This window comes from Diceros bicornis, chromosome 28 (genome assembly GCF_020826845.1).
Source record: "Diceros bicornis minor isolate mBicDic1 chromosome 28, mDicBic1.mat.cur, whole genome shotgun sequence".
Lineage (NCBI taxonomy): Eukaryota > Metazoa > Chordata > Mammalia > Perissodactyla > Rhinocerotidae > Diceros > Diceros bicornis.
In genome coordinates this window covers 4,158,572-4,185,216 of record NC_080767.1, presented here as the reverse complement: position 1 = coordinate 4,185,216, position 26,645 = coordinate 4,158,572, and the positions used below count along the sequence as shown (strand labels likewise).

The window sequence follows — 26,645 nt, the reverse complement described above, 5'->3', positions numbered from 1 at the left end:
CTCTCTGTCAGTTCCAAGCCTGATTTCTTAGGCTTCCCTTCCATCCTGTGAGGCTCTCCTCAGTGGAGAAATAAATATTTTAAGTAATCCCTTCCTTTCCTGTCCCCCATCCTTTCTCATTCCCCCTCATCAGAATTAATGTCTGTTATCAGTTTGGTGTGTTTTTTTCCAGACAATTTCTATATATCTCATTCTTGTTTTAAAATGCATAAAAAATGCATGTATGTGCCATATAAATTGATTATATTATACCTATTGTTATGCAACTTGCTTTTTATGAGCTGTGATCTTCTATTTCTTTTGTATCTTCTCATCATCCCTGATTAAAACTGTACACACAAAAATCTTGCCAAAGTTGGAGTCTAGAGGTAGGGTGGGACTCAGTTAATCTCACTATTATACAGCCCATTAATTACCCATAATAGGATGGATTTGGGCTCAAGTTCATCTAGGTGAACAATTAGGATCCTAAAGAATGCTAACAATGTGTCAGGCTGAAAAGTTCTTATAGGCAATATGGAGAAAGTTCTTGAGCAGAGAAATCTTATAATGAAGACAATGTTTCATGAAGAATAAGAAGGCAACAGTGTACATAATATAGATCAGAAGAAGGAGAGATTGGATAGCAGGGAGGTTAGTTCAGTGGCTCATAGAGAACAGTACCTCTAAATAAATAAAATTCTGGATTTCAGTGGTGGCCAGAGAAATGGAGAGAAACTTTTACTGAATTATAAGAAGGTAGACTAGTAGAGTGGAAGAAACAAATGACTGGAATTAGAAGAGTTAGATTTGAATTCCAACTCTGAAATTTTTTAGCTGTGTGACCTTTGGCAAGACACTTTCTTACTCCGTATCTGTTTCCCTGTTAACAAAACGAAGAACTTGGAATATTAGGCCCTCTAAGATTTTTTTTTCAGCTGAACTCTTTTTTTTCCTGAAGAAAAAAAAAAAAAGCAAGATTGTTCTTGTTGAAGCCTAGGTTAAGGGCTCAGAGCCCCAGTTATCCTTCATTTCACCTCTCAGCCACCTCTGAGGCATTCTTGAGGAATCTCCAAAGGACTAAGGAACGATGTTTGAGAAATCTCTCAAGACTCTACTACCAATTCTAATATTCGATGAATCAAGGGAGTAAACTTGGCAGAGATGCCTAGAAAAACAGTAATGACTTTAATAGTTGCCACAGAAGCATATAATTGAAAGGGTGAACTGACTTCCGATAAATTTGGCTACTTCTCCTTACAGGTCAAACCCAATTTAATGTCCAAAAATCTCATCCAAACCTTATGCAAATGGTACTCTATATAAACAATATGGTCACGAATAATTCACTAATAATTCAGCTCATTCCAGTTTGAGGTCCTCTAACTACTCAAACGTTCTTTCTTATTAAGCCAAAATCTGTCTCCCATCACTGTCATCTAAAATAAAGGTCCTTATTCCACCTTCTGGAGCTAAACCAAGTAAATCTAACCCCTCCTCCACACAATAGTCCTCCAACTGTTGGGAGAGAACGAGCAAGTCACTTATCACCCTTCCTTCTCCCTTGCTCTGGCCTGCCATGAATGTTCCATGGAGGTGGCCTGCTCCAGTTTGGGATCAATTCAACATTTTCTAAGCTTCCAAAGGCAAGTAGGTTTTCATTTACTCATGGCTTTAAAGACTTACTCAAACTAGATGATCTTCCTTAAAACAAATGACTAGCTTTATAAGAAAGTATAAATAGAACCCAATTTATTATCTGGTATCTATTCTTTTCTTGCTAAATATTAGCTGCTCCCAGTGTATCAGAAGTAGATTGCTGCATCTTTTGACCCAAAGCAAATTATAAAAACATCTAGCTAGGGATCCATAAAAATCCAAGACTCAAGGTCCAATGAAACAAGTATAAATAATATACATAAATAAATGGAGCATCCTTACTCCGAAGCTTGTAATCTAATCAGCTCTCACAGGACTGTGGGTCTCACCAGCACAAAATTCAATTATCCCCAAGGTGTCATGGAATATCAATGTTAGAAAGAAAGCTTCGTTCACCATTCCTCATTCTACCCATTCCACATTCCACCACCAGGTCTGTGACTTGGGCCTGGGTATCTGCCATTCTGGGTGGTTTGGGGGTGGGGAGTAGGAAATATGACTGAGTCCCTAAGGAGAAAGCAAGCCGGCAGAGCCACAATCTGTGATGCCTGTGGGAGCGCTGAGCCTTTACGATTTCCTGTGTTCCGGTTGTCCTGGTAACCTGAGGCCTCCCTATTTGTGTTGGCATCATGGGGCCAAGAGCGGAAGCAAAGCTAGAGCACCAGGAAGACTTGCAGGAAATAAATGTGGGTAATGCAGCAGTTATGCCATGGGAGGGTCAAAGCTAGGGCATAAGAATTACCTGGTTAGGGTTGGGGTGGGGTCGGGCAGGGTCTTGTAAAAATCAGATTTCCAGATTCCACTTCCAGCGTTTCTGATTCAGTAGGTCTAGGATGAGTCAGGAACCTGCAATTTTCAGAGGCTGCGTCCCACCAAGTAAGACAAAGACCACACTTTTGAAAACTCAAGCAAAGCAAACAAATCAGCGGTTGGAGAGAAAAAGTATGACTATCAATTTCAGAAACCCGATATTCCAGCACAGTAGTTCTCAACGTAGGGGTCAGGGGTGAGGGGGGATTTTGCCCTCCAGGAGACATTAGGCAATGTCTGGAGACATTTCTGGTCGTCACAACTGAGAAGGTACCTCTAACATCTAGTGGGTAGAGGCCAGGAATGCTGCCAAACATCCTACAGTGCACAGGACTGCCCCCCACCACAAAGGATCATCCAGCCAAAACATTAGTGCCATGGTTGAGAGGATAGTCTGCCCCTCAACCCCATTACCCCAACCCACAGAAATCAATGCTACATACACAGTTTTAGGTCACAGTACAGAGACTTATATGAGGTTCTCTGGAAAAAATCTGAGTCCTCAAAAAGGATTTTTTAAAAAATAGTGAATATTACTAAAGATATGAACAAGGAGGAGAAGAGAACAACAGACAATAAAGGGAGGTAGGTATGGACAACAATGGTGACCCAAAAGGGAATCAAGGGAAGATGAGGCACTGGGTGACAACAGTGGGATATGAATGCTGCTCCCTCTGTGGGTGCAGCCTATCTGTATGGAGAAGACTGGTAAAAAGAAGATAAACGTATTAAAAATAACAGATAAGCAAAAAAGTGAAAAACAAAAATGAAAGAAAAATGGATGAAGAAACTGTGAAGGAATAGCTTTATGATTTGTCAAGCATAGATCGGGAATGAAGACATTAGAGATTCTTCTGTAAAAGAATGCTAAATAAAGATTCTTCAGCAATGATAAGAAAAGAAAATGAAAGGACTCCTAGGAGGAGGTCCGGAATTATGTGAGAAAGGAAAAAAATTATTTATGACCTTCTAGCCCTAATCACTCCCCAGAAAGATTGGGCCCAGAAAAAGTTCCTTGGTTTTTCTGAGCAGAGATAATGAAAAGGAAGACAATTTGGAGAAAGAGGAGTGCACAGAAGAACTCTTCTCAAGGGGAAGAGGACAGAGGTAGTGCTCAGAACGGAAGAGTAAGGCTCAAAGAGGAGGAGGAAAGATGTTGTTGGAAAAGAGAAGGGAGAAATTTGGCAGCCACTATAGGGAGAGGGACTTTAGGGACTCTTCTCTTAGGAAAAGAGAGATTAAATGAGGATTTTTGTTTTAAGTTTTGCTTTTGAGATACAGGAGATGAGCTGTAACCTTCAACTTCTACTCCTTCTAAGAAACTTTCAATAAAAACTGACATTAGTCATCAGGGCTTTGGGGGTTGGGTTGGTGTTTTTTCTCAGTTGTGACAAGGTGTAAGACTGGCCTTCAGACATATCAAGAGCACAGTTACACATGTTTTTACCATGTCTGAGGTGACCATCAGATTTCTGGAGCAGCCAAGACAGCCACGTGACAACGTGCTAACTCCCAGAGTCTAGAGCTGCACTAACACAAGAGTCGCTCACCTCATTTGGCTATTTAAATTAACTAAAATTAAATAAAATTTAAAATTCTGTTCCTCCAGTCACACTAGCCACATTTCAAGTGCTCAACAGCCACATGTGGCTAGTGGCTACTGATTAGACAGGACAGGCAGAGAACATTTCCATCATCGCAGAAAGTTCTCTTGGACAGTGTTGGAGCAAAGAAAAAAGCTTAGACAAATAGCTAACAAAACACAGACCCTTTCCAAATCTTTAAAAAGCTGCCACATTGAAAAGAAGATTTCTTCCATACTGTTTCAAAGAGCAAAACTAGGGAAAAAATGAGATGCAAAAGCAAGGCAGATTCATCTTAACAACCCTCTAGTCACTGAAGCTGGATAACAGGAGATGGGCAGCCTCCACTGCAGGAGGAGTAACCCACTCCGTTCAGTAGAGACAGTCAAGCAAAGACCTACTTGATCACCTTTCAGAGATAAGGAAGAACTACATGCCTTCTAAGTGTCCAGTTTTGAGTCTATAATTTTAAGCGCAATTTACAAATGAGATAAAAGTGAGAGTCATAAATGGAATTTTAAGTCACTACTACCACAGGTAGATTGTGGAGCAGGCAGGAAAAATTAAAGCATATAAATAGATAGGGAATGTAGTCAAAATTAATGATGGTTACCTGGGGGTTAATCATTGCTGGTGGAGACTATCATGATTGTAACCATTGGTAAGCAGAAAAAAATAATAAAGAAAAATTTGGTAAGTGGTTCCAGTGGTGCAGAGACAAGGTAGGAAAACTTCAATATGGGTTACTAATGAACACCTGACCATAGTTGAAATCAGTACTAGAACAAGAGAATTTTTTATATTCTCTGACAGAGACTATTGGCTGTTCGCGTATACCAATTGTATGCTTTTGGGACTTGGCCTCCTCCATCCCATCCTCCTGCTATTCACTCCAGCCTTACAAGTCATGTCTCTTAACTCCTGAAACTCAGCCTCCTTCCTGAGGTCTCTTCATCTACACAGGAATGACTCTCTCCTCTCATCCTTCTCATGAATACAGAATGCCAAAGGATGCTATCTCTCAACCTTCTATCCTAGCTATAAATTTACCCATCTTCATCTTCCACCCCAAAATGTCTTTGGCTTGATTATAACGGAATATACTGAATATATATTCATATTCATATGTTGACTTATGGTTCTATTATCTGTGCATTTTAGTATGTATGTGTACGAGAACATTCATGCACACACACGTGATAACATCTATTGGTGGCAAGCACTTATGAACGTGGCACTAGGATTTTGAAATTCACTATACAGTGCCTACCACAATACCAGTGGTCGCTCAACGGACTTTATAGTAATGGCCATGTCATGCTTCTGGATGAAAAATGTTCCAAGAAGAGACTGAAGTACATGTGAATTTGAAAACTTTTTTTGGAGCCGGACCGGTGGTGCAAGTGGTTAAGTGTGCGCGCTCCGCTGCGGTGGCCTGGAGTTCGCGGGTTCGGATCCCGGGCGCGCACTGACGCACTGCTTGGCAAGCCACGTTGCAGCAGCGTCCCATATAAAGTGGAGGAAGATGGGCACGGATGTTAGCCCAGGGCCAGTCTTCCTCAGCAAAAAGAAAAAAAGAGGAGGATTGGCAGATGTTAGCACAGGGCTGATCTCCTCACAAAAAAAAAAAAAAAGAAAACTTTTTTTCTTGTAGGAAAAATGGAAACATAAGCATCTTTTGCTGTGTCTAGAGGAAGAATGTTTAATCACAAGGGGAAGATTGAAGGCTTGATGAAAGCAAGCATAAGAGTTTACAAACATTCCAGAATAAGAAAAAGGTGATAGAAGAGGAAGACAGAAGTGGATCATGCAGGATAAATAAAGCCTAACCTTTTAAAAATCTGAGGCCTTACCGAAGAGAAAGGAGGAAAAATAGAACATTTCAACCAGAGTATGAAAGATGGGAAAGAGCCAGAAAGGCATGTAGGCTTAAAAAAAAAAAATCAATGAAGAAGTAGTGGTGTATGTTGGCAAAGAGAAGTGTGGAGTCGAGGGGAGGGAGAGAATTTATAGTACAGGAAGTTGGTGTGAAGTTTTCCTCTAAAGATGCCCAGCAGAGCAAAGAAGGAATGAAGGCAACAAGGTGGGATGGGGCTGAAACAGCACAGGGGGAAGCAACAGGGCCCAAAGTAGGAAGCTATTGTCTTTTTTTAAAATTAACTGATCCAGATTTTCTTGTTTGGGGCCAAAGGCAACTGCAGGATTTAATCCTTGCAATTGCCTGTGGCCCAAGATAACATAAATTATAAAGATCGTGACAGAATTAGTGTCAGTTTCTAACACAAGTACCAAATACCATTGTACAGTTGATTTTAGAAGACAAATCAGACTAATAAATTGATATGTTATAAAAATACTACCGCGAATAAAACAGCTTTAGCTTTCTCTCTTTTTATCAGCCACAGGGTAAATACAGAAACTTTATAGTTACAGACACGTCCAGAGAAGGCCTAACACACGGTAAAACTGAGTTACTTGTCTTTGTAGACCATAGCCCAATGCCGCCACTCCAAGAAATGTTTTACTTGGTTCAGGGACACAGGACAGGTTAAAGGTCTGCACAGAAAAGAGTTAAGGTTAAAAATAAGACCACAAGATGAGGGAGAGAAAAACTCTAAGTGCTAGCTACTGATATAGAAGAACTGAGGCATTAACACAGAATTCAGTCAAGTCAGTGAGGGAAAAACGGCACAAAAGCAAGACAAAGGAAAAGACAACACCATATAACTAATCTTCATAGCCACACTTTGGGTGGACACTTTGGGTTTTTAATCAAATATTGAACTAGATTTTTCAACTTTTCTATTTTTAAAAACTCAACGATATTACTTAAATCATTTGATAAATGCAATAATGTAATTTTAAATGACTATAAAAATTAGCAGATCAATGCCTAATTCTTTGGCAGGCCGTAATGCCAGATATAGACAACTTCGCCTTTAAGGCACTCACTACTCTTCTTGCTCAGAGACCGTCGAGTCTACCTGCGAGGCCAAATCTGGATTCCACATCCCGGCATTCAAAGCCTTTGATGTCCTAGCCACAACTGTAGCCAGATAACCCTAACTTCCGCTACTCCCTAAACCTCCCCTCACTCTCCCGGCGCACACGCTTCTGGACAGACCTCCTCTCGAGGGTCGACCACGTGCACCTGCCTACCTGATGCGGAAGCCGCTGCACCTGCAGGCCGCGGCCCGCCAGCCGTCCAGGCAGCGGCGCCCGCTCCCGCACCCCGCCCCTCCCCTTTCCGGGCCTCGCTACCTCGAAGCTCCGTTTAACCCGGGTCTTTTCCACCCCCCGAGCTCTCCAGGGCCTTCTCCCTGCCCTACTCGGTCCTCCTGGGACGCCCCGCCGGCCTCGTTCCGGCACCAGCTCTGCCTTCGGCATCTAGTCGGTGCTTCGCGCCTGGGGCGAACGCAGGCCCTGGACCCCTCAGCGCCCCCCGCCACCTCTCGGGCGCTCCCCTCCCCCCCAACCGCCCCGCCACGGCCGCTCCCTCCTATCCGGCACGGCGGCGGCCGAGGTCGGAGGTGACTCACCGGAGGGCGGCGGGCGGAGGCCGGAATGCGCTCACTTCCTCACCGCGCACCTGCCCCGGCGCTGGAGCGCCGCCCGGCCGGGCCTCCGGCGGATGTTTTCCCTGTGCCCGCGGGCAGCGCCTGCCAACCGCCGCGTCCCCCGCCACTGGCAGCCCCTACGGCGCTGCCCCAGCCATCACAGAGTCAGGCCCTAACCACTGAGACTGCTACACACGCACGCACGCAGCCGCAAGCCACACAGATACACACCAGCAGCCAGGCAAGTGGGTTTAACCAACATCTCCCCACCGCCCCCCCAACTTCTGGGAGAGGGATCCTGGCTCAGCCCCACCCTTTCTTTCCAGAAGCCCCCTACCCCTGCCCCTATATGCCTACCTCATCTTCACTGCAGGCAGCTAACTCGCACTTTTCCTGTCCCCATTGCCTCACACACATCAATCCACACGGGGCCCCGTTGCCTTCCAGCATCACCACCACCATCGGTGCCGCCGTCGGCACGATCTCGAGCTCCCCACTCCGTCCGCCCCTACTGGGTTGGCTACAGCTGCAGGAGCAGAAGGTCGTCTATAGCCCAGACTTCCTGGGTGACAGCTGGTGCCCCTCCTCCAGAAAGACAGCAGCAAAGCTACTGACGACTGACAAGACTTTGGGCTGCTTGTCCTAGACAGGCCTTCTAATCCACCTGCTCTAGCCAAGAGAGTAGCCCAGGCCCTGCCTCCCACATGCCAGCCTCCATCAGGACAGGCTGCTTCAACCCAGAGTTCTCTTCTTCCTCTTGGCAACTCCTCTGGAACCGAAAAGTATCAAACCTGACTGGGGTGAACATGTGGTACAGTCTGCACCCCCATTCACTTAAGCCATCTTCTTGGAAGAGGATAGGAGTTTGCGGTGGACTGATGAGGTTGCTTCTGAATGGTGAAGAGGTGAGAGGCAGGGTGACCCTCTAAAAAAGTCAGCCAGAAGTAGTTATATCTGATCCACTGGGTGACAGGGATTGGGAGTCTTGGAGTGATTGGGACGGGAGACTTAGAAGGAAAAACAGAATAAATGCCAAAGTGATTGGCCCTATGAGTAGGAGAGGACTAGCTGGAACAAGAGTCTTTGAAGTGTAGAAAAGAAAAAGAAATCCAGTTTGGCCAGGGAACTTTAGTACCAAAGAGATGGCCAGCCTGAGAGTGGTCAGCAAGAACTTGCGAGTTCACATGAGTGGGATGGGAAGAGCGGATCAGAATCCTAACGAGAAAAACAGGAGCCCAAAACTTAGCTAGAATGATGATGAGAAAATGATACCTCTTCCCAGGGCAGAAGTAAGGGCACTGACCTGGGGCAAGTAGGTTTATCAGCAACACAGTTTCTCAAACCAGACATTTAGAATTTCAAGGATACAAGGACTAAAACGAAAATGCTCCTGCAGGTATGACAGGGAGCATGAGTGTGAAAGGGGCAGGAGACTATGACAGGAGATAGCAGGCCCAAAAGAAGCCCTCAGCTGTGCACAGTGTCATTCAAAGAAGGGAATGTCTACCCATTTTGTCTCTGAACTCTAACACCAATCGCAATAGTTAATATTTTTCTGAGGGCTATGTGGCAGGGACAGTGCTAAGAGCATTACATGCGTTATCTCACTTAATCCTCATAACACCCCTATGAGTTAGTATTACTATCCCAATTTATAAATAAGGAAACAGGCTTAGAGAGGTGAAGTAACTTGCCTAAGGTCACATAGCTAGTGAGTGGAGTCAGAATCTGAATCCAAGTAGTCTGACTCTACAGCCTATGCTCTTAATCACCCATGTTGCGGTTCTCCAGAACTTGTAGGAAACCCGAAAGAGGATGTCAGAGGATACATTCCTAAAACCTCATTCCATAACGTACAGAAGGAAAGAGGGCACCTCCGTGAAACTGGAGGGACTCTTACCATTAGGGCATTTAGAGGAGATGCCCCTCTTTGAAAGAACCATTCCTAGATCTGGGGAGATCCTGTATCTGCTATGTTTAGGGGTATTGAACAGTGAACAGTTCATCTCTGTGATACCTGAGGAAAAGAGACACCCACCTCATCTCTAGAGGGGCAGCCATGTCTCTAGGAGACTTCAGGGAGACTCTGCCCTCGGGTCTGAGAGAAACATTCTCCAATCCAGGTGCCAGTTTGCTCTCCTGGAGCCTCTGGCCATCGCACCCTGCTGCAGCTCCTTGGTTTGGCTGAGGCACAAGATTAGCCACCCCCAGGAAATGCCTCCCTCCGGTCCAGGCAGGGATCCCAGCATACACATCCCTGGAGTGTGTGTGTGTATGCATTGTGGGGGGAGATGGTGGAATGCTACCTTCCCTCCAGGTCAGGGAAGAGATCTGGGGACCATCTAGCGGCCCTCACCCCTCCCACCTCCTTGCTGGGGAAATGCCCAGTCCAGTGCCCCTTCCATGGCCACCTCCCTCCCCCTAACTGCGCCGGGGCATGAATCAGCTCTCACAGCTTGTTAAAGCTAGACCTCTTGTTTTCATGCCCTCACCTCAGGAAACAGAGTTACAGCTTTTCCAGCTCTACTCAGCAGGGGGCCAGGGTCCTCACTTTATAAACATCCCCAAGCCTGTGAGAGCAGAGGGCACGGAGATGGTATGAGACAGGAGCCCAGAGGAGAAAGACAGAAACTAAAACTCAAGGAGAGAAACAAAGAAAAGCCAAAGAGACAAGACCTGAGTAGCCTGAACAGAAGCCAAGAAGGGTCTGAGGACTGTGCTGTAGGAATGGCCCTAAGGATGCCCTGGGCTGGACAGGCTAAGGGGATCCTGGGAGGCTGGGGGATCATCTGCTTGGTGGTATCTCTGCTCCTCCAGCACCCAGGAGTCCACAGCAAGTGCTACTTCCAAGCTCAAGGTAAAGCTGGGTGAGGTCTTAGGAAAGGATGAGGACAGAGGGAGTTGGGAGGGGGGCTCAGAGACGATCCTATGTCAGAATACCCAGACTCCCTCTAGCTTGGAAACAGGAGGTTAACTAAATACAGGGCTAGTGTACACTTACTCTCCCCCACTCCAGACCAGAGTGGTTCTGTCAGCCACCACCACTCCCCACACACTAACATTTTCTCTTCCTCCCCAGCCCCCTGCCACTATGAGGGGAAATATTTCACCCTGGGTGAGTCTTGGCTCCGCAAGGACTGCTTCCACTGCACCTGTCTGCATCCCGTCGGCGTGGGCTGCTGTGACACGTGAGTGACCAAGGACAGCCAGAGAATGGCTCTGACCTGAGTGACTGAGGGATGGCCAGGGAGTGACTAGATTGCTCTGACGTGAGAATGAACAGAAATAACAGTATGAGGCTGGCCGAACCTGAAGGTACCAAAAAGAGTGTGAGAGAGAAGTCTTCAGGCTACAAAGTGAGGGAGGTTATGGGTAGATCTGGAGGGAAAACATTCCTGCTATGAAACGAAAAAATCCATATATGGTAGGTGAGAGCTTAGACAGGAGGACCAAGGGGTACTGAGGGAAGATATGGGAGGAATGCTGGGAGAGGGAATGTGGGGCAGGGAAAAAGGTGGCCTTTCACTGTGCTGACTCCTTCCCCATCCTTTGGTTCCCCAGGTCCCAGCATCCCATCGACTTCCCTGCTGGGTGTGAGGTACGTCAGGAGGCAGGAACCTGCCAGTTCTCCCTGGTGCAAAAATCTGACCCTCGGCTGCCCTGCAAAGGGGGAGGGCCCGACCCAGAGTGGGGCTCAGCTAACATTCCTGTTTCTGGGGCTCCTGCTCCCCACTCCAGCTAAACTCAACTGATCACCCTTCTGCTGACTGCCCACTGCTGCTGCCACTTCCAGGGAAACCACTAGCAGCTGCCAATTTATTCTGAATAAATTAATGCTACAGCTGAAAGCCTGCCTCTCATTGTCTGTGCCGTTGGACCCTAGATGGAAAAAGTAGGCCCTACTAGAGTCCAGGTGCTGAGTTCTCAGTATCCAGAAGAAAGTAGTGCCATGGTGGGCCAGTTTCAGATGGTTATGGTGCTGGTGCTGGGGCCTGGGGCTGCATATGAGACCAGGGTAGGGCTTGTAGGCAGCACCTTGATGGGAAGGTCCCAGCTGAAGGTGTCTACGGGCACTTGCTCAGGCCCTGTCCAGGTGACAGGCTCAGGCTGTTCCAATGGAGGTAGGAGCACCAAACCTGGTTCTCGGGATGTTACAAATTCAAAATGTAATCGCCATTTCAGGGATACTGTGGGGAAAAAAAGATAAAGGCAGAGGCATTAGAAGCCAGGAGTAAGTGCCAATAGCGGGATGTGATTAGCAAATGAGACAAGACTTATATTCAGGAAGAAGAGAAGTCATGGGGCAGGGAGCTAGGACCAGGGGTTTCTCTGAAGAAATCTAGTGTTAAACAGAAATATGACAAGAAGGATAGCAGTGTCAAGTGCCTAAAAACCCAAGTGTGAGATAATCAAGACTTGGTAACTTGAAATAAATGCACCAGGGACTCAGAGATTGGGGCGTCACAGGGTCCCAGCAGGTAGGGGAGGGAAGGATATCTGCAAAACCGTTAAGAGTTTAGGGGTCAGTGCATCTAGGAAACAGGGGCAGAGGTTGAAGGTCTGAGAACACGTTAAGGGTTGGAGGCTGGACGTGGGTATGTCTGGGTGTGTGTTGGGAATCAGGATCCATTACACTTCACCCAAGGCCAGCCCCCCCCAACCCCCTTCCAGTAATGGTCAGGGCCTCACCAATGGCTGTGCAGAAGCCTGGGGTGGAACTGAGAGGGATGGGGAGAGAGAAGCTGGTTCTGGTGGTATGTAGGCAGGACTCCTGGTGCCGGGCATGAGTCACATGGGACACAGAGGGGGCACCCCCTGCCCCTCGACGCCGCTGGTACTCAGGCTGCACATGCTCCTCGGTCTGTAAGCTTACCGAGAACTGGGAGCAAGGAGAGAAGTGCTGACTCCAGGTGGGAGGGCAGCCCAACTTCAAGCTGTTTTACCCAAGGGATGCTGGGTGACCCCACTACCCACTTCTATGTACCACCACTCTTTACGCAGACTCCTCTCCTCCTTCCACCCTAGCCCTTCAGGCCCAAAGCCCCAAAGCCCCTCTCCCTTCTCACCTGCAAACAAGCTACAGTTCCTTCCCCTAAGTTTAAAGTCCCCACCACATCCTCGCCGAGTCTGTATACAGATTTGAAGATGCCAAATGTCCCAACTTTTCCTCGGCCGTCACTGATATTGTATAGATCTGGGGAAAATGGAACACTGTAAGCCTGGAGTCCACACTGCAGAATGTCTAGGACTGAGAGGGGCCAAAGGTGAGACTTCTCTTTATAATCTGAGGTAAGATAGTGAATCCTCGGAAGTATGTGGCACTTGGGAGAATCTGTATAAGGCAGGAATGCTTTGGTGGGGGATGGGAGGGGGACAATTCTGAAAGGATTCTCACGGAGGCTGCGGCAGGATGTGGCAGCCATGAGGCGCTCCCCAGCCAGCTCAGCTAGCCAGGAATCCTTCTTCCCACCTTCATCCTCCTCCAAGAATGGACTGGATGGAGCTATAGCCTCATCCTGAGGAAACCGGGTATCTTGAAGGCCTAGAGAGAGAATGAGTGGAGAGGTGGTGCTGGGAGGGAACAGAGATGAGAGCAGATTAGGGTTTCAGACTCCAATCCGAGAGAGCTGAAAGAAAGGGGAGCCACAGCTGAGGTTCACATCTCAAACTATTCTCCAGAACCCTCCCTCCCAACTCTCTAGCACCTTCACTAAGACCAGGAAGCTTCCCTCCAGCCCCTCTCACAAGCCCTCTAAAGATGATTTCTGCTTTGGTAAGGCTCTTCCCCAGCCCCTCCCTCCAGGAACCCTTACTTACCAGTCAGCACAAGAACCCTCAGAGGGACCCTGAGTAAAGTGATGGGTGAGTTGACACGCTGGCAGCCAATGGTCAGTTTGTAGACATACTTGACTGACTGACCCCGAAAGGAGGGTGGTCCCTCAATGGGCAGTACTTCACTGTAGGAGTCTGGTTGGGAAGCAGTAGTCAGGGTGGCCAGAGGCAGCCAGAGAGGTCCTCCCTCCAGGAGCCTTAGAAGGCAATCCAGGGGTGGGAGGGCAGTCACTCACATGATTTGGACTCTCCAGGGTCTAGCCTCAGGTCACAAAATAGGATTTTTGGTGGAGTGGAAAGGATACACTGACCCCTCTCACCTAAAAAAGGTAAGAAAGACTGCAATTTAATGACCCCGTTGTCCAGCACTGGATGAGGCTAGCACAGCAAGTGGGAGCAGTAAGTGCTGCCAACAAAGGGCAGCCCAAACTAAGCTACCCCTTTCTTTCTTGTGAGAGAGGAACAGTCTCACAACCCCGAAGCAACAATTACATTCTCCACATCCCAAATGTGGCATGGGCTATAACGACCCACCAGAACAATTTAACAACTTCACCCTTGAGTGACAATGACTCCATCCCATTCCAAAGGCAAATACCCTGTCTCTAACCTCGGTGTGGTAGAAAGACAGTCTGGCTCTCAGGCTGGACATCTGGCTGACTGGAGTCAGGGGGAGGCAGTGCTACTCGACTTTCACTGGCATGGAACTGGCAGTGGATTTGGGCACTGGCCCAGGCCAGAGCCTCACTGTGGGAGGAGGAAAAGGAGGCATCAGAGGGGAGCTCCTGATGGCACAAATGCTCTTCCAAACTTCCTACCACACCGTCTAAGGAGATCAACACGAGGTGGCTGTTCTAGGAATCAGGGAATCCAGAACCTCAAAGAGAAACCATTAAAGAGAAGTATACTTTGGGTAAAAAGGGGAGAGGGGGAGGAGGGAGAAAAAAAGAGTGAAGGGCTATATCAACTACACTTTCTGTTAAATAGCCCTTTCCTACAATGACAGCACAATGAAGGCGCTGGTGTAGCTACAGGACAACCTGAGCTCGGGCTTAGCACTATCAATACCAGGCTTCCTCCCAAAAGGACCACCTTCTTCAGTACCAGCATCCCCACCTGGATGCAGAAGTCGCTGTAGGGGGCAGGGGGTTGGTAACAGTCACCACACACTCCAGCGCCTCCCCTGCCAGAAACACAGGACCCCGGCTCAGCTCTGCTACCACTTCAATCATGGCAGCTCTGGACTCGGATCTAGAGGGAAATCAGGGGAGTCGGAGGTCAGTACCACGGCAGGGAGGGGCGTCGCAGGCGAGCCGGTGGGGCGGGGCGCGGTGCTCGGGGGATGGGTGGTCAGCGCCACGGTCCAGAGGAAAGAGCCGCGATTTGGGGCGCGGGCAGGCGGAGGGGAGGTGCGGGTGGCGCTGACTCAATCCCCCTAGGGGGAAGGCATCCTCTGGGTACCAGACCCCCGCCCCTGCCGGCGCTGGGTTACTCCCCCACCTCTAGAACCCCGGAACCCCCAGGCCGCCTCCACCCCCTCCCTCAAGGTTCCACGTCCCAGCCCAAGGCCACGCCGCCCGGCCCCTCGCGTCCCTAGCCCAGCCCCTCGCACGGTCGAAACGAGGTTCTCGGCACCCCCCGGCGCTCACCTGCCCGCCCCTCGGAGACCCACCAGGTGCGTGGCAGCAGAGGCGGAGGCGGTGGCGAAGGCGGGACTTCCTTGCAGCCCCTCCCCCACGGGCGCCCCTTCCGGCCGGAAGCGCCCGGCCGGCCGGACCGGAAGGGGTAGAGGTGTCCCGCCGCCGAGGGTCACCACCCCAAGGGCCAGGCGCACGCGCAGGCGCTGCCCCGGACACCGGCGGGCGGGGCGCGGCGCCCAACCCTGGGGTGCCTGGTGCCGCGGGGGGCACGGGGACGGGGCAGGGGCCGCCGCGAGCTCTAGGGCCGGGCCGGGGGTGGGGCCCGGGGGCGGGACCTGGCGGGCTGGCCCCGGGCTCCTCCCCTTTCCGCGGGCCCAGTGGCCCTTTGGCCGGGCAAGCTAATCACCGCGGCCCAATGACGACGAGGCCCGACCCTTCCCGCCCAGGACCCAGGGAGACGACCGAGGGGGAGCCCGAGGTGGCCTCACTGCTGTCGCCGACACCGCGGCTGCAGCCACAGCTCCCCGGCTCCACGGAGACGCCAGCTCGCCTCAGACTTTCCCGGCGCCCGGCCCTCCCGGACGGCACCTAACAACAACCGTCGCTCGCATCAGGACTTGGCTGGCGAGATACTTTGTACCAGCAGGCTCGGGGCCCGGGACCATCGAGGTCGTGGGGACCCAGGATCCAGGGAACATGGGAACCAGAGTCCCAGACTCGGAGCAGACCAGCTGTGCCAAAGGACATCCACAGGTTTATCGCCCTGAGGATACTGAAGCCACTGAGGCTTTGCAGGTTACAGACTGCGAGAGCCCTAAGGACAATCGACCCCAAAATGAGCCAGGCTACTGCAGTCCAGAGGACTCTGGGCAGCTGATGGCTTCCTATGAGGGTAAAGCTAAGGGCTACCAAGTGCCTCCCTTTGGCTGGCGCATCTGCCTGGCTCATGAGTTTGCAGAGAAGAGGAAACCCTTTCATGCCAACAACATCTCCCTAAGCAACCTGATAAAGCATGCGGGCATGGGCTTGAGGTAAGGAGATCCCACTGCCTAGAGTACCTTAGGCTTCACTTTGTTCCAGCAGAGGTAGGAAAGGGTGAGAAAGCAGGTGGGTGCCTTGTCCTAGTCAAGTGGCCGCTAATCCCCAGCATATTCTAAGCCCATGGTTTTGGAGGATGAGACCAGGTCACATCTCTTTGCAACCTCCTTCCTGCCACTAACTTGTCTTTTTGTCAGGAAAGAGCAGGAACTTCTGGGCCTGCAGTCAGCCTTTCCCATTTAGGCTCCCTCTCACACACTCCCTTTTCCAAAGACTGCCCTTTGGAATTAGCTATACTTTGTGTCAAGGTAGGACAGGATAGTCTGGCTGCTATGGTACTGACACAATGTTGTTTTATTTGGGAGGCAGAGGCTCTCAACTCCAGATTCCCTTTAGCAGGTGGGGTATTCTCTGTACCTCATTTAGGCACACCACCTTACAGACCCAATATCCATCAGTTTCTTTTCTCAAGCTTTAGCTCCATGGAATGGGTGAGAGCCTGCCTGCTCTCAACTCTAAAGAGTGGGTGTTGAGAGGTGCTGTTTACTCCATTCTGGGTTGACAGCCCCTGGTATCAAAAGCAAAGAAGACCTCTGACCAGAGAGGCACTGCCATAAGTGTCCCCAGAGCTCTTAGTAATAATCTTCCAGAGCCTGCCCTGGTCCACCCTCCCATCCTCACCCCCAAGGTTTGCAGACACCCCAAGAGCTTATCCTGGGCTATAGAACTTCTCTAGATCCCTCCAGATCCCCACTCAGTTCAAAGACTAGTGATGAGGAGCCAAGACCTATTACCAGGAACAGGTGGATGTCAGGACAGAAAGCATCATCCTGAGTCAATCCATATAGTAAACACAGAGCTGGGCAGGGAAGCATAAAGGTTGGGAAACCCAGCCCCTACAGCCTCTAAAGTAGAGGATCCTTCCCTTCCCCAGTCAGTGCTCTGGGGCTGGCGTGTGGAGGCCCTTTACCTCGCCCTACCCAGTGAGAAGGTCCTGGCCCTGTCTGGATATCTGGCTCCTTTGCTAGTTCCTGTGAGTGGCGTGTACCAGAGAACAATCATCCCTCCAGGCTGCTTCTGAAACTAACCCAGCCCAACTTTGACCCCAAAAGCCTTTGGGTCAACATAGGATCTAGAGCTAGGGTACTGAGAGAAGCACATTGGGGTGCATGTCATGGGGACATTGAGGTCAAGAACAGGTGGGCATCCTAGCCCCTCAGTCCCTAGGTATAAGCTGAGTCATAGAGGCCTGCAAGTGTGCTCAGCCCCCCGGACCTTGGCTCCCCATACCAGGATAGGGTGGGGATCGCTGACACAGGGCTTTCGAAATGGGATGAGTTCCTGCTTCGAGGAAAAAGTAGAGGTGAGACAAGGAAGAATTCTGAAAGATAATCCTTAAGTTGGGGCTGAAATTATGGAGAAGGCCATATAGGTCAGGAATGGTCAGCTGTGAAATTAAGGGAGAGAAAGGTAGACCCTAAGGGGGAGCTGAACTGGGAGCATTCTGATTAGGAGCTCCAGCAAGACAAAGTTCTCTTGGCCAGAGTGTGGTAAGAACTCAATTTTGATTGTACTCTGTTCCAGCCAGAGTCCATCCATTCAATAAATATTTATTGAGTGCTTATTCTATGCCAGATCCTCCATTGTTCCACCTATCTTCATATCTTGTACTTCTTCTCCCTCACTGCTCTAATCCCACTGCCCCTCCCTCCCTTCATCAATCCTTTCTGGCCTCTAGTTTCAAAGTCCAGTTTCCTCTCAGCAGGCAGAGAGGATCTCCTGCCTTCCCATCGTCTCATCCTTTGTGTCTCCCGCTTCCCCCACCCCCAGAACGTGCCCTCCCTGTTCTTTAATCACATTCCTCTTCCCCTTGCTCCTGTCCTTGTTCATGTCTCTTATGCCCCATTGTTTGTACATTCATTTGTAAATTCAGCAAATATTTATTGACTGCAGATCGTGTGCCCTGCCCTGTGCTTGAAGCTGTGGCTAATATTCAGCTAGTCTTTGTCACTGTCTCTTTCCCCAAAGAACTTAAAAGTATGTCAGACTCATGTGAGGAACACTGAAATAACAAGACAGTGTCTGATTAGGAGCTGAGATAATGTATGTACAAGTAGTGATCGCACGTCACAAAGAGATGTACTCCACTTGATGGCTTTCCTATCTATTATGTCATTTGGTCTTTCAACCATTCCATGAGGTAGGTAGGGCAGGAAGTATCCCCATTTTGTAGATGAGGAAACTGAGGCTCAGAGGGGTTACTTACCCAATTAGGTAAGTACAAGTGATGTGCTTGAACAATGGGTATAAAATGGCAAGGAGAGAGAAATTAGGAGAGGGTCTGGCCAGGCAGGGGTTGCTCAGTGAGGACCCACCCTGAATGGCATGTAGGAAGTAAGACCAGAAGATAGGCTGGGACAGATGTTAGAGCCTTGAATCTCAAACTGAATCATTTGCCTATTGGATAGAGAGCTGTGACAAGACCAGGAAAATGTTGGGATTTTTAGAAGGCTTTACTGGGATATTATGAGAGAGCAAAATCAGAAAGCTTAGAGTTTAAATGCTGAACTAAAAATAAATCAATAAATAAAGGACTTAAAAGGAAATGCCCCCAAATGTAGACACTGGTTGCCTATGGGTGGGATTTTTTTCCCCTTCCACCTGGTATACTCTCCAAATTGTCACCTTTCATAATCAGGAAGAAAAGTAATCATTTGAAAAAGAAGAAAGTTATCCCAGCAGCCCATGCTTGTTGGGGGAAAGGGGGGGGGGGTGTAGGTCAGGAAACCATACTGGCCCTTTCAGACCTCAGACAGAAGCTTATGAGGTAAACTAAAGCAGTGGTAGTGGAGTCAGAGAGGTGAGGAAAGATCCAGAAAGCCCCTTCTGAGGAGAAAACGGGGAGGAGAAGCAAAGACAGTCTCACACTGCGAGCTGGGCTAAGTGTGAAGATGAAGGGACCTTGAACTGTAGAGAAGTCAAGAGAAAGAGAGGTTTGGAAGCAAAGATGATGGGTCCTCAGGACATTTAATGGGAAGTCACGCCTGTGTGTCCAGAGAGAGGCAGGTGACTGCAGCCTGGGAGGTACCGCCCATCGCCCCTTCCACTCACACTGCCACTTGCTCCTCAGGTACTTGCAGTGGTGGTACCAGAAGACCCAGGTGGAGAAGAAGACACCTTTCATTGACTTCATGAATTGTGTACCCCTGAGACAGATCTATGGTGAGCCTCACCCCAGCTCTGCCCTGCTCACATCTACCACAGAGCTAGGCAAAGAGGATTCCAGCTTATGCAACTGGCACTGCCCCATCCCCTAGGTGTTTTTTTCCCCTAGCTTTATTGAGATATAAATGACATATAACATTGTGTAAGTTTAAGCTGTACAACGTGTTGGTTTGATATCCTCATGGTTATTACAGGAACCCATCTTTGCAGTCTAGAAAGTGAGAAATGGGTTTGTTTTCCTCTCCCCATACCCCACTAACCATCCTGATTCTCTCTCTAGGTTGTCCCTTGGGTGGCATCGGGGGAGGCACTATCACCCGTGGCTGGAGAGGCCAGTTCTGTCGTTGGCAGCTTAATCCTGGAATGTACCAGCACCAGACAGTCATTGCTGACCAAGTAAGAGCCAGAAGGTAGAAGAGAGCTCCAGGACAGTACCTCCCCAGGCCAGGAAGGGCCTTTTGGCTAGTGTAGGATGTGGCAGTTAGATGTGTCTATGATTCAGTCCGATAAGTACTTTCAGAATGCTTTCCGTGTGCCCAGCCCTGGGTTAGGATGTACTGTAGGAATGTGTACTATAGGAGACACACATAGGGCACACATTCCGTGAAGAGTAAATAGGCACCCCTGTGCCCTCCATTTCTCTAGTAAATGCCTCCTGCCTACTTCGCTGCCCCAGGTCCACTAGCTGAGCCAGTACCCAGCCACAGAGAGTGCAGAGTATTCCCAGATCACTTAACCTGGCTGGAAGAATATTTGGTAGGTCTGGAAGGGAAAACAAAACCAAAAGTCTGCAAATGCATGGGAAAAAAAGATGCATAGAGCACCCACTACTCACCCTGATTTGCCAGCTTTCAGCCAGAGGTCAGCTCCTCTGCTGGTGATCACTCCTCTGGAGGTCTCTCTGGCTGAGGGTCTGGGAAGCCTCTCCTCTCCCAGGTGTAGATCTCTAGCCTTCTTCCCTCTTCTGAAGCTTCCCTTCTTTTTCCTCTGTTTCTTCATCATATCTGGGCCTTCAGTTGCCAAAGGCATGTGTCTGCCTTTCATCATCTCTCTCTCTTCTGACCTCCCATGTTGAGTGGTCCACCAAGTTCCTATTTCCTGTCTGAGGGATGCCTCCAGCTTTCAGCTCATCTTCAAAGGAGAAATGACTAGCAGACCTTGAGTCCAGTTAATGACAGTGCCTTTCCCAGTTCAGGTTTACCAGCCCTGCCCAATGTTCCCAGCTTCCTCTCTGGCTCATCCCTTAGGTATCCCGAGGGGAGTGCCTTCAGGAATCGTGACTCTACAGTTCAAGTAGTTATTGCATGCTTAACATGTGTTAGGCACTGTGCTGGGCTTTTTGTATAATATTTAAAGACAATTCTACAAGGTAAGCACCATTATTATGCCCATTTTACAGATTAGGAAACTAAGATCCAGAGAGGTTTAGTCATGTGCCCAAGGTCACATGGCAGGTAAATGGAAGTGTTGGGATTCAGAACCAGTTCTCTCCTTGGTTAAGAGCCCATGGTCCTAGTATTTTGGTGGTGAACATGATGTAATCTATGCAGAAATAGAAGTATAATGATGTACACCTGAAATTTTTACAATGTTATAAACCAATGTTACTGCAATAAACAAAAAATTAAAAAAAAGAAAAAAAAAAAAGAGCCCATGGTCCTAACCATTATCTACTATTCCAAAAACATAAAACATTATTTTATGTGTATATTAAAAATATCACATAGTTTGAGCCAAGGGAAGAGATATTAATCCCTCATAGCCCCTATCCTCCAGAAGCTTAAATTTTAATTTAGGGACTAGGACTTGGAGAAAATGGAGACTGTGAGACCACATCAGTGCCAAAATGAGAGGGATGGACAGTACACTGAGAAAAAAGGGACACTGCTGCAGAGTTTGCCCATTCTCTCCCCACACATGCCAACTCTACGTGACTCTGGTGTGGAGTCATAGGTAGAGGGGGACCTCAGTGAACTAGAGAGGGTCCTGCCCTCAAAGCACCCATAGAGCAGTCAGAGTCAGAATGTAAATAAACATATTGTAACATGCTAGACTAGAGGGCTAGGGGGCACACGGGAGAATGACTCACTGCCTGAGGAGAGGAGATGGCATTTGACCGAGACCTTGAAGGATGAGGGATTTCACCAGGTGGAGAATGAGCGTGAGCAAAGGCATGGAGGAAGAAATGTAGTATGCTCAAGGAACAGTGAGTATATGATAGGACCAGAATGTAGGTGCTTGAACAGGTAATGAATCTGATGGGCAAGGAGAGGCCAGATCAAGAAGGGCCTTGAAAGCCAGGTAGAAGAGTTTAGACTTGAACCTGAGGGCCATGGGGAGTCACTTGATGTGACACAAGACATATCTTGATGTGTCTCTAAGAATGATCACTCTGCTATCCAGATGAGAAGGGGCAGAGAGTAAAAGCAGAGATGGTAAGGGCCTGGGTTAGGGCACTGGGACTACAGTAGTGAGAAGGGAGAAGCAGCCTGGGAGAGAGATGGAGGAGGAGGCAGGACGTGGTGGTGACTCACTGGGCTTGGGGAACAGGCCTGGGGGTGAGTGAGGCTGGTGGGCCAGTGGTAACCATTGCAGTCTCTGGAAGGGAGGGGCTACATTGAGAGGAGGGAGACTAGTCTGAGGAGCCTGTGGGTTACCCCGGTGCAGCCTATCTGCCTTCTTGGTTTAGTTCACAGTGTGCTTGCGTCGGGAAGGGCAGACTGTATACCAGCAAGTCCTGTCCGTGGAGCGCCCAAGCGTCCTGCGCAGCTGGAACTGGGGCCTATGTGGGTACTTTGCATTCTACCACGCCCTCTATCCCCGAGCGTGGACTGTCTATCAGCTTCCTGGCCAGAATGTCACCCTTACCTGCCGCCAGATCACACCTATCTTGCCCCATGACTACCAGGTGAGGCTCCCCCTCTGTGTTTCCTCCATTGCCCTCCTTTCCCAGGATCTGTCTCTGCATTTCCATGACCTGTGAGAGAGTGGTTGGAACCTTGAACATCATACTGCTTTCCCAGGACCACCACCCAGTTGGTCTTCTGTCTCCTGGTAGACAGCCTGCCTGGGAATATGGGGAGATGCAAGTGGAAGACAAAAGAGAGTATACTGGGGGGTATTTGACTCTGGTCCTCGGTGCCCAGGATTGATCCTAGGGAGCAGGGCCAGGAGAGGCTACACTGAGACCACCTGAGACTGATTTCTTGCTCCCAGGACAGCAGCCTGCCTGTTGGAGTCTTTGTGTGGGATGTCCAGAATGAAGGAGATGAAGCCCTGGAGGTTTCCATCATGTTCTCCATGCGGAACGGCCTGGGGGGTGGAGATGATACCCCAGGGGGTTTGTGGAACGAGCCCTTCTGTCTGGAGCGGGATGGGGAGACCACACAGGGGCTGCTGCTGCATCATCCAACCCTCCCAAATCCCTACACGATGGCTGTGGCCGCACGACTTACGGTACGGAGGAGCTGCCCTGTGCCTTAGCCCCCAAACCCCACCTTCAGCCTGGCTCCAGGCCCACCTCCATCCCCGTGTCTCTTCATTTCCTCCAGTCCTGAGTCCCACCCTCACCACAGCCCGTAAGCCTCTGGACTGTGGGGGTGGGAGGTACAACCGAGCTGGAGAGTTAGTCAGAAGCCAGCATACCTGTGGAGCTTCCCTCACAGAGTCTTTGGCCCCTTAACAGGCAGATACCACGGTAACCCACATCACGGCCTTTGACCCTGACAGCACTGGGCAGCAGGTGTGGCAGGATCTACTTCAGGATGGACAGCTGGACTCACCTGTTGGTGATGAGGGGTCGGACAGGGAGGTGTGGGAAGAGAGGTTGTCCCTGTCTTGGGAGCAGGGGTGGAAGGCCTGGTAATGAATGGGCCTTGTGTCCATGTTAGGGGTCCCAGGGGCTCAGGGGAGTGCCTGTGCTGATTCCTCTTGTGCTTCTCTCAGGCCCAAGCGCCCCTACACAGAAAGGAGTAGGCATTGCTGGGGCTGTGTGTGCTTCGGACAAGCTGCCACCTCGAGGCCGGTGCCGCCTGGAGTTCTCACTGGCTTGGGACATGCCCAGAATCATGTTTGGAGCTAAGGGCCAGGACTACTACAGGTGACAGGACTGAGAGAGGACAGGGATCCAAGGTGCTGGGGCTCTGACCTGGAGCCCATGTTTTCATCCCTCTCCTTTCTTCCCACCCCAGGCGGTACACGAGGTTCTTTGGCCCCAATGGTGATGCAGCACCTGCCCTTAGCCACTATGCGCTGCGCCACTACGCAGAGTGGGAAGAGAGGATCTCAGCTTGGCAGAGCCCGGTATTGGGCGACAGGTGCCAATGGGGCCCATCTCTTGCCTTTCTCCCAGGCACTCACACTCCAACTGGGACTTCTTGATTCACTCTCCACCCACCAAAGTCAGCAGAGTTGGGCTGGGATTCACTTGGTCCCCCCAGTCTGCTGAACCCCAGAATCCTTCCTTTACTGGAAGGTCCACACTCACTAGACTGTTCCGTCCTCCTGATCCCCCAGATCCTTGCCTGCCTGGTACAAATCTGCACTGTTCAATGAACTATACTTCCTGGCCGATGGAGGCACAGTGTGGCTGGAAGTTCCTGAGGACTCCCTACCAGAGGAGCTAGCAGGGAGCATGTGTCACCTTCACCCCATCCTACGAGAGTACGGCCGATTTGGCTACCTTGAAGGTACAGGCTGCTGGTGGGCTGAGGTTTGGCAGGCCGTATCATGAGGCGAGTTAGTGCCCTACCACAAGGCAGGATGATGGGTTTTGCCTACCCCCGGGTGCTGGTTGGGATGAGGGGGTTAGTGGCAGGTGGAGTGGTGACAGTGCCCCACCCCCAACTCTAAAGGACAAGCTAAGGAGGAGAGTATGAACAGGAAACAGGAATCCTGTCAACAATGTGTCTCCCTCATTCCTCCAGGCCAGGAATATCGCATGTACAACACATATGATGTCCACTTTTACGCTTCCTTTGCCCTCATCATGCTCTGGCCCAAACTCGAGCTCAGCCTGCAGTATGACATGGGTGAGGGTCCCTTTTGTGCCCTTCTGTCCTCTTAGCTCCCCATACCGCTGAATGTTTGTGGTCCCTCAGACTGTCTCTTTCCCCCTTCCCCCCAACCATATCTGCATCTTGCTTACTAGTTTCCCTCTGAGGTCACACAAACAGCTCTGTGCCCCACTCCAGGCCTGCCCACCCCTCATTTGTGTGTCTGCTCCCCCAGCTCTGGCCACTCTTGGAGAGGACCTGACAAGGCGACGGTACCTGATGAGTGGAGTAATGGCACCTGTGAAAAGGAGGAACGTCATCCCCCATGATATTGGGGACCCAGGTAAAAGTCCCTCCACCTCAGAGTCAGCTTCCCTCCCTCAACTTTGCGCCCTCTACACTACCCACCAATGCAAATGAACCAGGTCTCCTCCCCTCCCACAGATGATGAGCCATGGCTCCGGGTCAATGCATATTTGATCCATGATACTGCTGACTGGAAGGACCTGAACTTGAAGTTTGTGCTGCAGATTTATCGGGATTATCACCTGACGGGTGACCAGGGCTTCCTGAGAGACATGTGGCCTGTGTGTCTGGTAAGGGGTGCATGTGCAGTGGCCAGTGTGCCAGGGGCAGGACTGGTGCTTGGGGAGAGCCCAGCTGGCTATTATTGTCTTTCCTTAGTCTTCAGTATCTTGGTCCCTCTCTAGGCCGTGATGGAGTCTGAAATGAAGTTTGACAAGGACCAAGATGGACTCATTGAGAATGGAGGCTATGCAGATCAGACCTATGATGGATGGGTCACCACAGGCCCCAGGTTGGGGGGTAGGGATTTCCATGGGACCTGAGATGGGGAATTGGGCACCAAGGGACTGTGGGCTCAAGGCTTATTATATTGCATGGGAGTGGCCGGAGCTGCCAGTATGACCCCCAAACCCATGTCCCTGATCAGTGCTTACTGTGGAGGACTGTGGCTGGCAGCTGTGGCTGTGATGGTCCGGATGGCTGCTCTGTGTGGGGCACAGGACGTCCAGGATAGGTTTTCTTCCATCCTCAGCCGGGGCCAAGAAGCATATGAGAGACTGCTGTGGAACGGTGAGTTGGAGGGTCCTGAGGAGTCTTAAAGCAGCCATGGGGATGCAAGGAGCCTTACTTTGCCCTTCCTCTACTCCAGGCCGCTATTACAATTATGATTGCAGCTCTCACCCTCAGTCTCGTAGCATCATGTCTGACCAGTGTGCTGGCCAGTGGTTCCTGAGGGCCTGTGGCCTAGGAGAAGGAGACACTGAGGTGAGAGAGACTAGAAGGAGGAACCAGAGAGAAAGGTGGGTTTTCTTTGGAGGTGGGAAGCAAGTATAAGAGACTTGTTTCTGTCCTTGCCCCTTCTAGGTATTTCCTATCCCACACGTAGTCCGTGCTCTCCAAACTATCTTCGAGCTCAATGTCCAGGCCTTTGCAGGAGGGGCCATGGGGGCTGTGAATGGGATGCAGCCCCATGGTGTCCCTGATAGAACCAGTGTCCAGTCTGATGAAGTCTGGGTGGGTGTGGTCTATGGACTGGCAGCCACCATGATCCAGGAGGTAATGTGCTCCCTTCCCCATCTCTCCACCATCTATACCTTGGCCCAGCAAACTTCCTCAGCTGTCACACTTCTGTACGGCCTAACCCATCCCATCTGATCCATCTAGAAAGCCTCGGCCTTTTCCCTGGCCGGCATTCCATCTCCTGCCTTCAGGATTCTCCCTGTACTAGCTAGGAGCTCCCCGAGGGCAGAGATCCTATTGTCTCCATCTCTCCAGCTGACCTGAGGTCAGGGGTTGTCAAGTAATATGACTGCCATCTCTCCCTACAGGGCCTGACTTGGGAGGGCTTCCGGACAGCGGAAGGCTGCTACCGTACCGTCTGGGAGCGCCTGGGCCTGGCCTTCCAAACTCCTGAGGCATACTGCCAGCAGCAGGTGTACCGCTCGCTGGCCTACATGCGGCCATTGAGCATCTGGGCCATGCAGCTGGCCCTGCAGCAGCAGCAGCAGCATAAAAAAGCCTCAAGGCCAAAAGCCGAACAGGGTACAGGACTAAGCACAGGGCCTAAATTTGGACCAAAGGAAGCCATGGCAAACCTGAGCCTAGAGTGAGCTCTCTGAACTGTGGGAGGGAGGCACTAACAGTCCATTCTCCAACCTGGCCTTCCCTCTGGCCCCTGGCCCCCCACCCCCCACCCGCACCCTCCCCAGTCTCCTGCATCCCTGAGCCACCAGGACAATCATATCCCTTTCCCTTCTCCCCACCCAACTGCGCCAGTAAAGAGGGGTTGAGGTTGACCCAGGC

General features: G+C 50.2%; 3 protein-coding genes across 6 annotated transcripts in view; 2 read left to right on the top strand and 1 right to left on the bottom strand.

Annotated features, from left to right (window-relative positions):
- Positions 1-15,132, bottom strand: part of RGP1 (RGP1 homolog, RAB6A GEF complex partner 1) — a 39,998-nt gene extending 24,866 nt beyond the window's left edge. The window contains exons 1-9 of one of the 4 annotated variants that reach the window (XM_058523502.1): positions 15,070-15,132; positions 14,537-14,671; positions 14,031-14,167; positions 13,657-13,740; positions 13,406-13,555; positions 12,984-13,130; positions 12,655-12,782; positions 12,278-12,467; positions 7,491-11,775 (exon numbers count right to left, since the gene is read on the bottom strand). In XM_058523502.1, coding sequence (XP_058379485.1) covers positions 11,552-11,775; positions 12,278-12,467; positions 12,655-12,782; positions 12,984-13,130; positions 13,406-13,555; positions 13,657-13,740; positions 14,031-14,167; positions 14,537-14,652 — 1,176 coding nt within the window. In that variant the 5' untranslated portion in view covers positions 14,653-14,671; positions 15,070-15,132 and the 3' untranslated portion in view covers positions 7,491-11,551. Of the gene's footprint in view, positions 1-7,490; positions 11,776-12,277; positions 12,468-12,654; positions 13,131-13,405; positions 13,556-13,656; positions 13,741-14,030; positions 14,168-14,536; positions 14,672-15,069 lie in introns of those variants that run through there. The other 3 variants (XM_058523503.1, XR_009215853.1, XM_058523501.1) reach the window with 3 other exon arrangements.
- Positions 10,316-11,396, top strand: MSMP (microseminoprotein, prostate associated). Its single transcript, XM_058523507.1, has 3 exons — positions 10,316-10,445; positions 10,668-10,776; positions 11,150-11,396. The coding sequence occupies exons 1-3, from the start codon at positions 10,316-10,318 to the stop codon at positions 11,328-11,330; spliced, it is 420 nt and encodes a 139-aa protein (XP_058379490.1). The 3' UTR covers positions 11,331-11,396.
- Positions 15,133-15,462: 330 nt separating the features above from the next.
- GBA2 (glucosylceramidase beta 2) lies at positions 15,463-26,638 on the top strand. The gene is made up of 17 exons (XM_058523492.1): positions 15,463-16,091; positions 19,229-19,320; positions 19,604-19,719; positions 22,013-22,231; positions 22,540-22,779; positions 23,009-23,111; positions 23,269-23,422; positions 23,514-23,639; positions 23,839-24,011; positions 24,249-24,353; positions 24,553-24,660; positions 24,762-24,913; positions 25,028-25,134; positions 25,270-25,412; positions 25,492-25,607; positions 25,707-25,898; positions 26,171-26,638. The coding sequence occupies exons 1-17, from the start codon at positions 15,757-15,759 to the stop codon at positions 26,450-26,452; spliced, it is 2,763 nt and encodes a 920-aa protein (XP_058379475.1). The 5' UTR covers positions 15,463-15,756; the 3' UTR covers positions 26,453-26,638.
- The last annotated feature ends 7 nt before the right edge of the window (positions 26,639-26,645 follow it).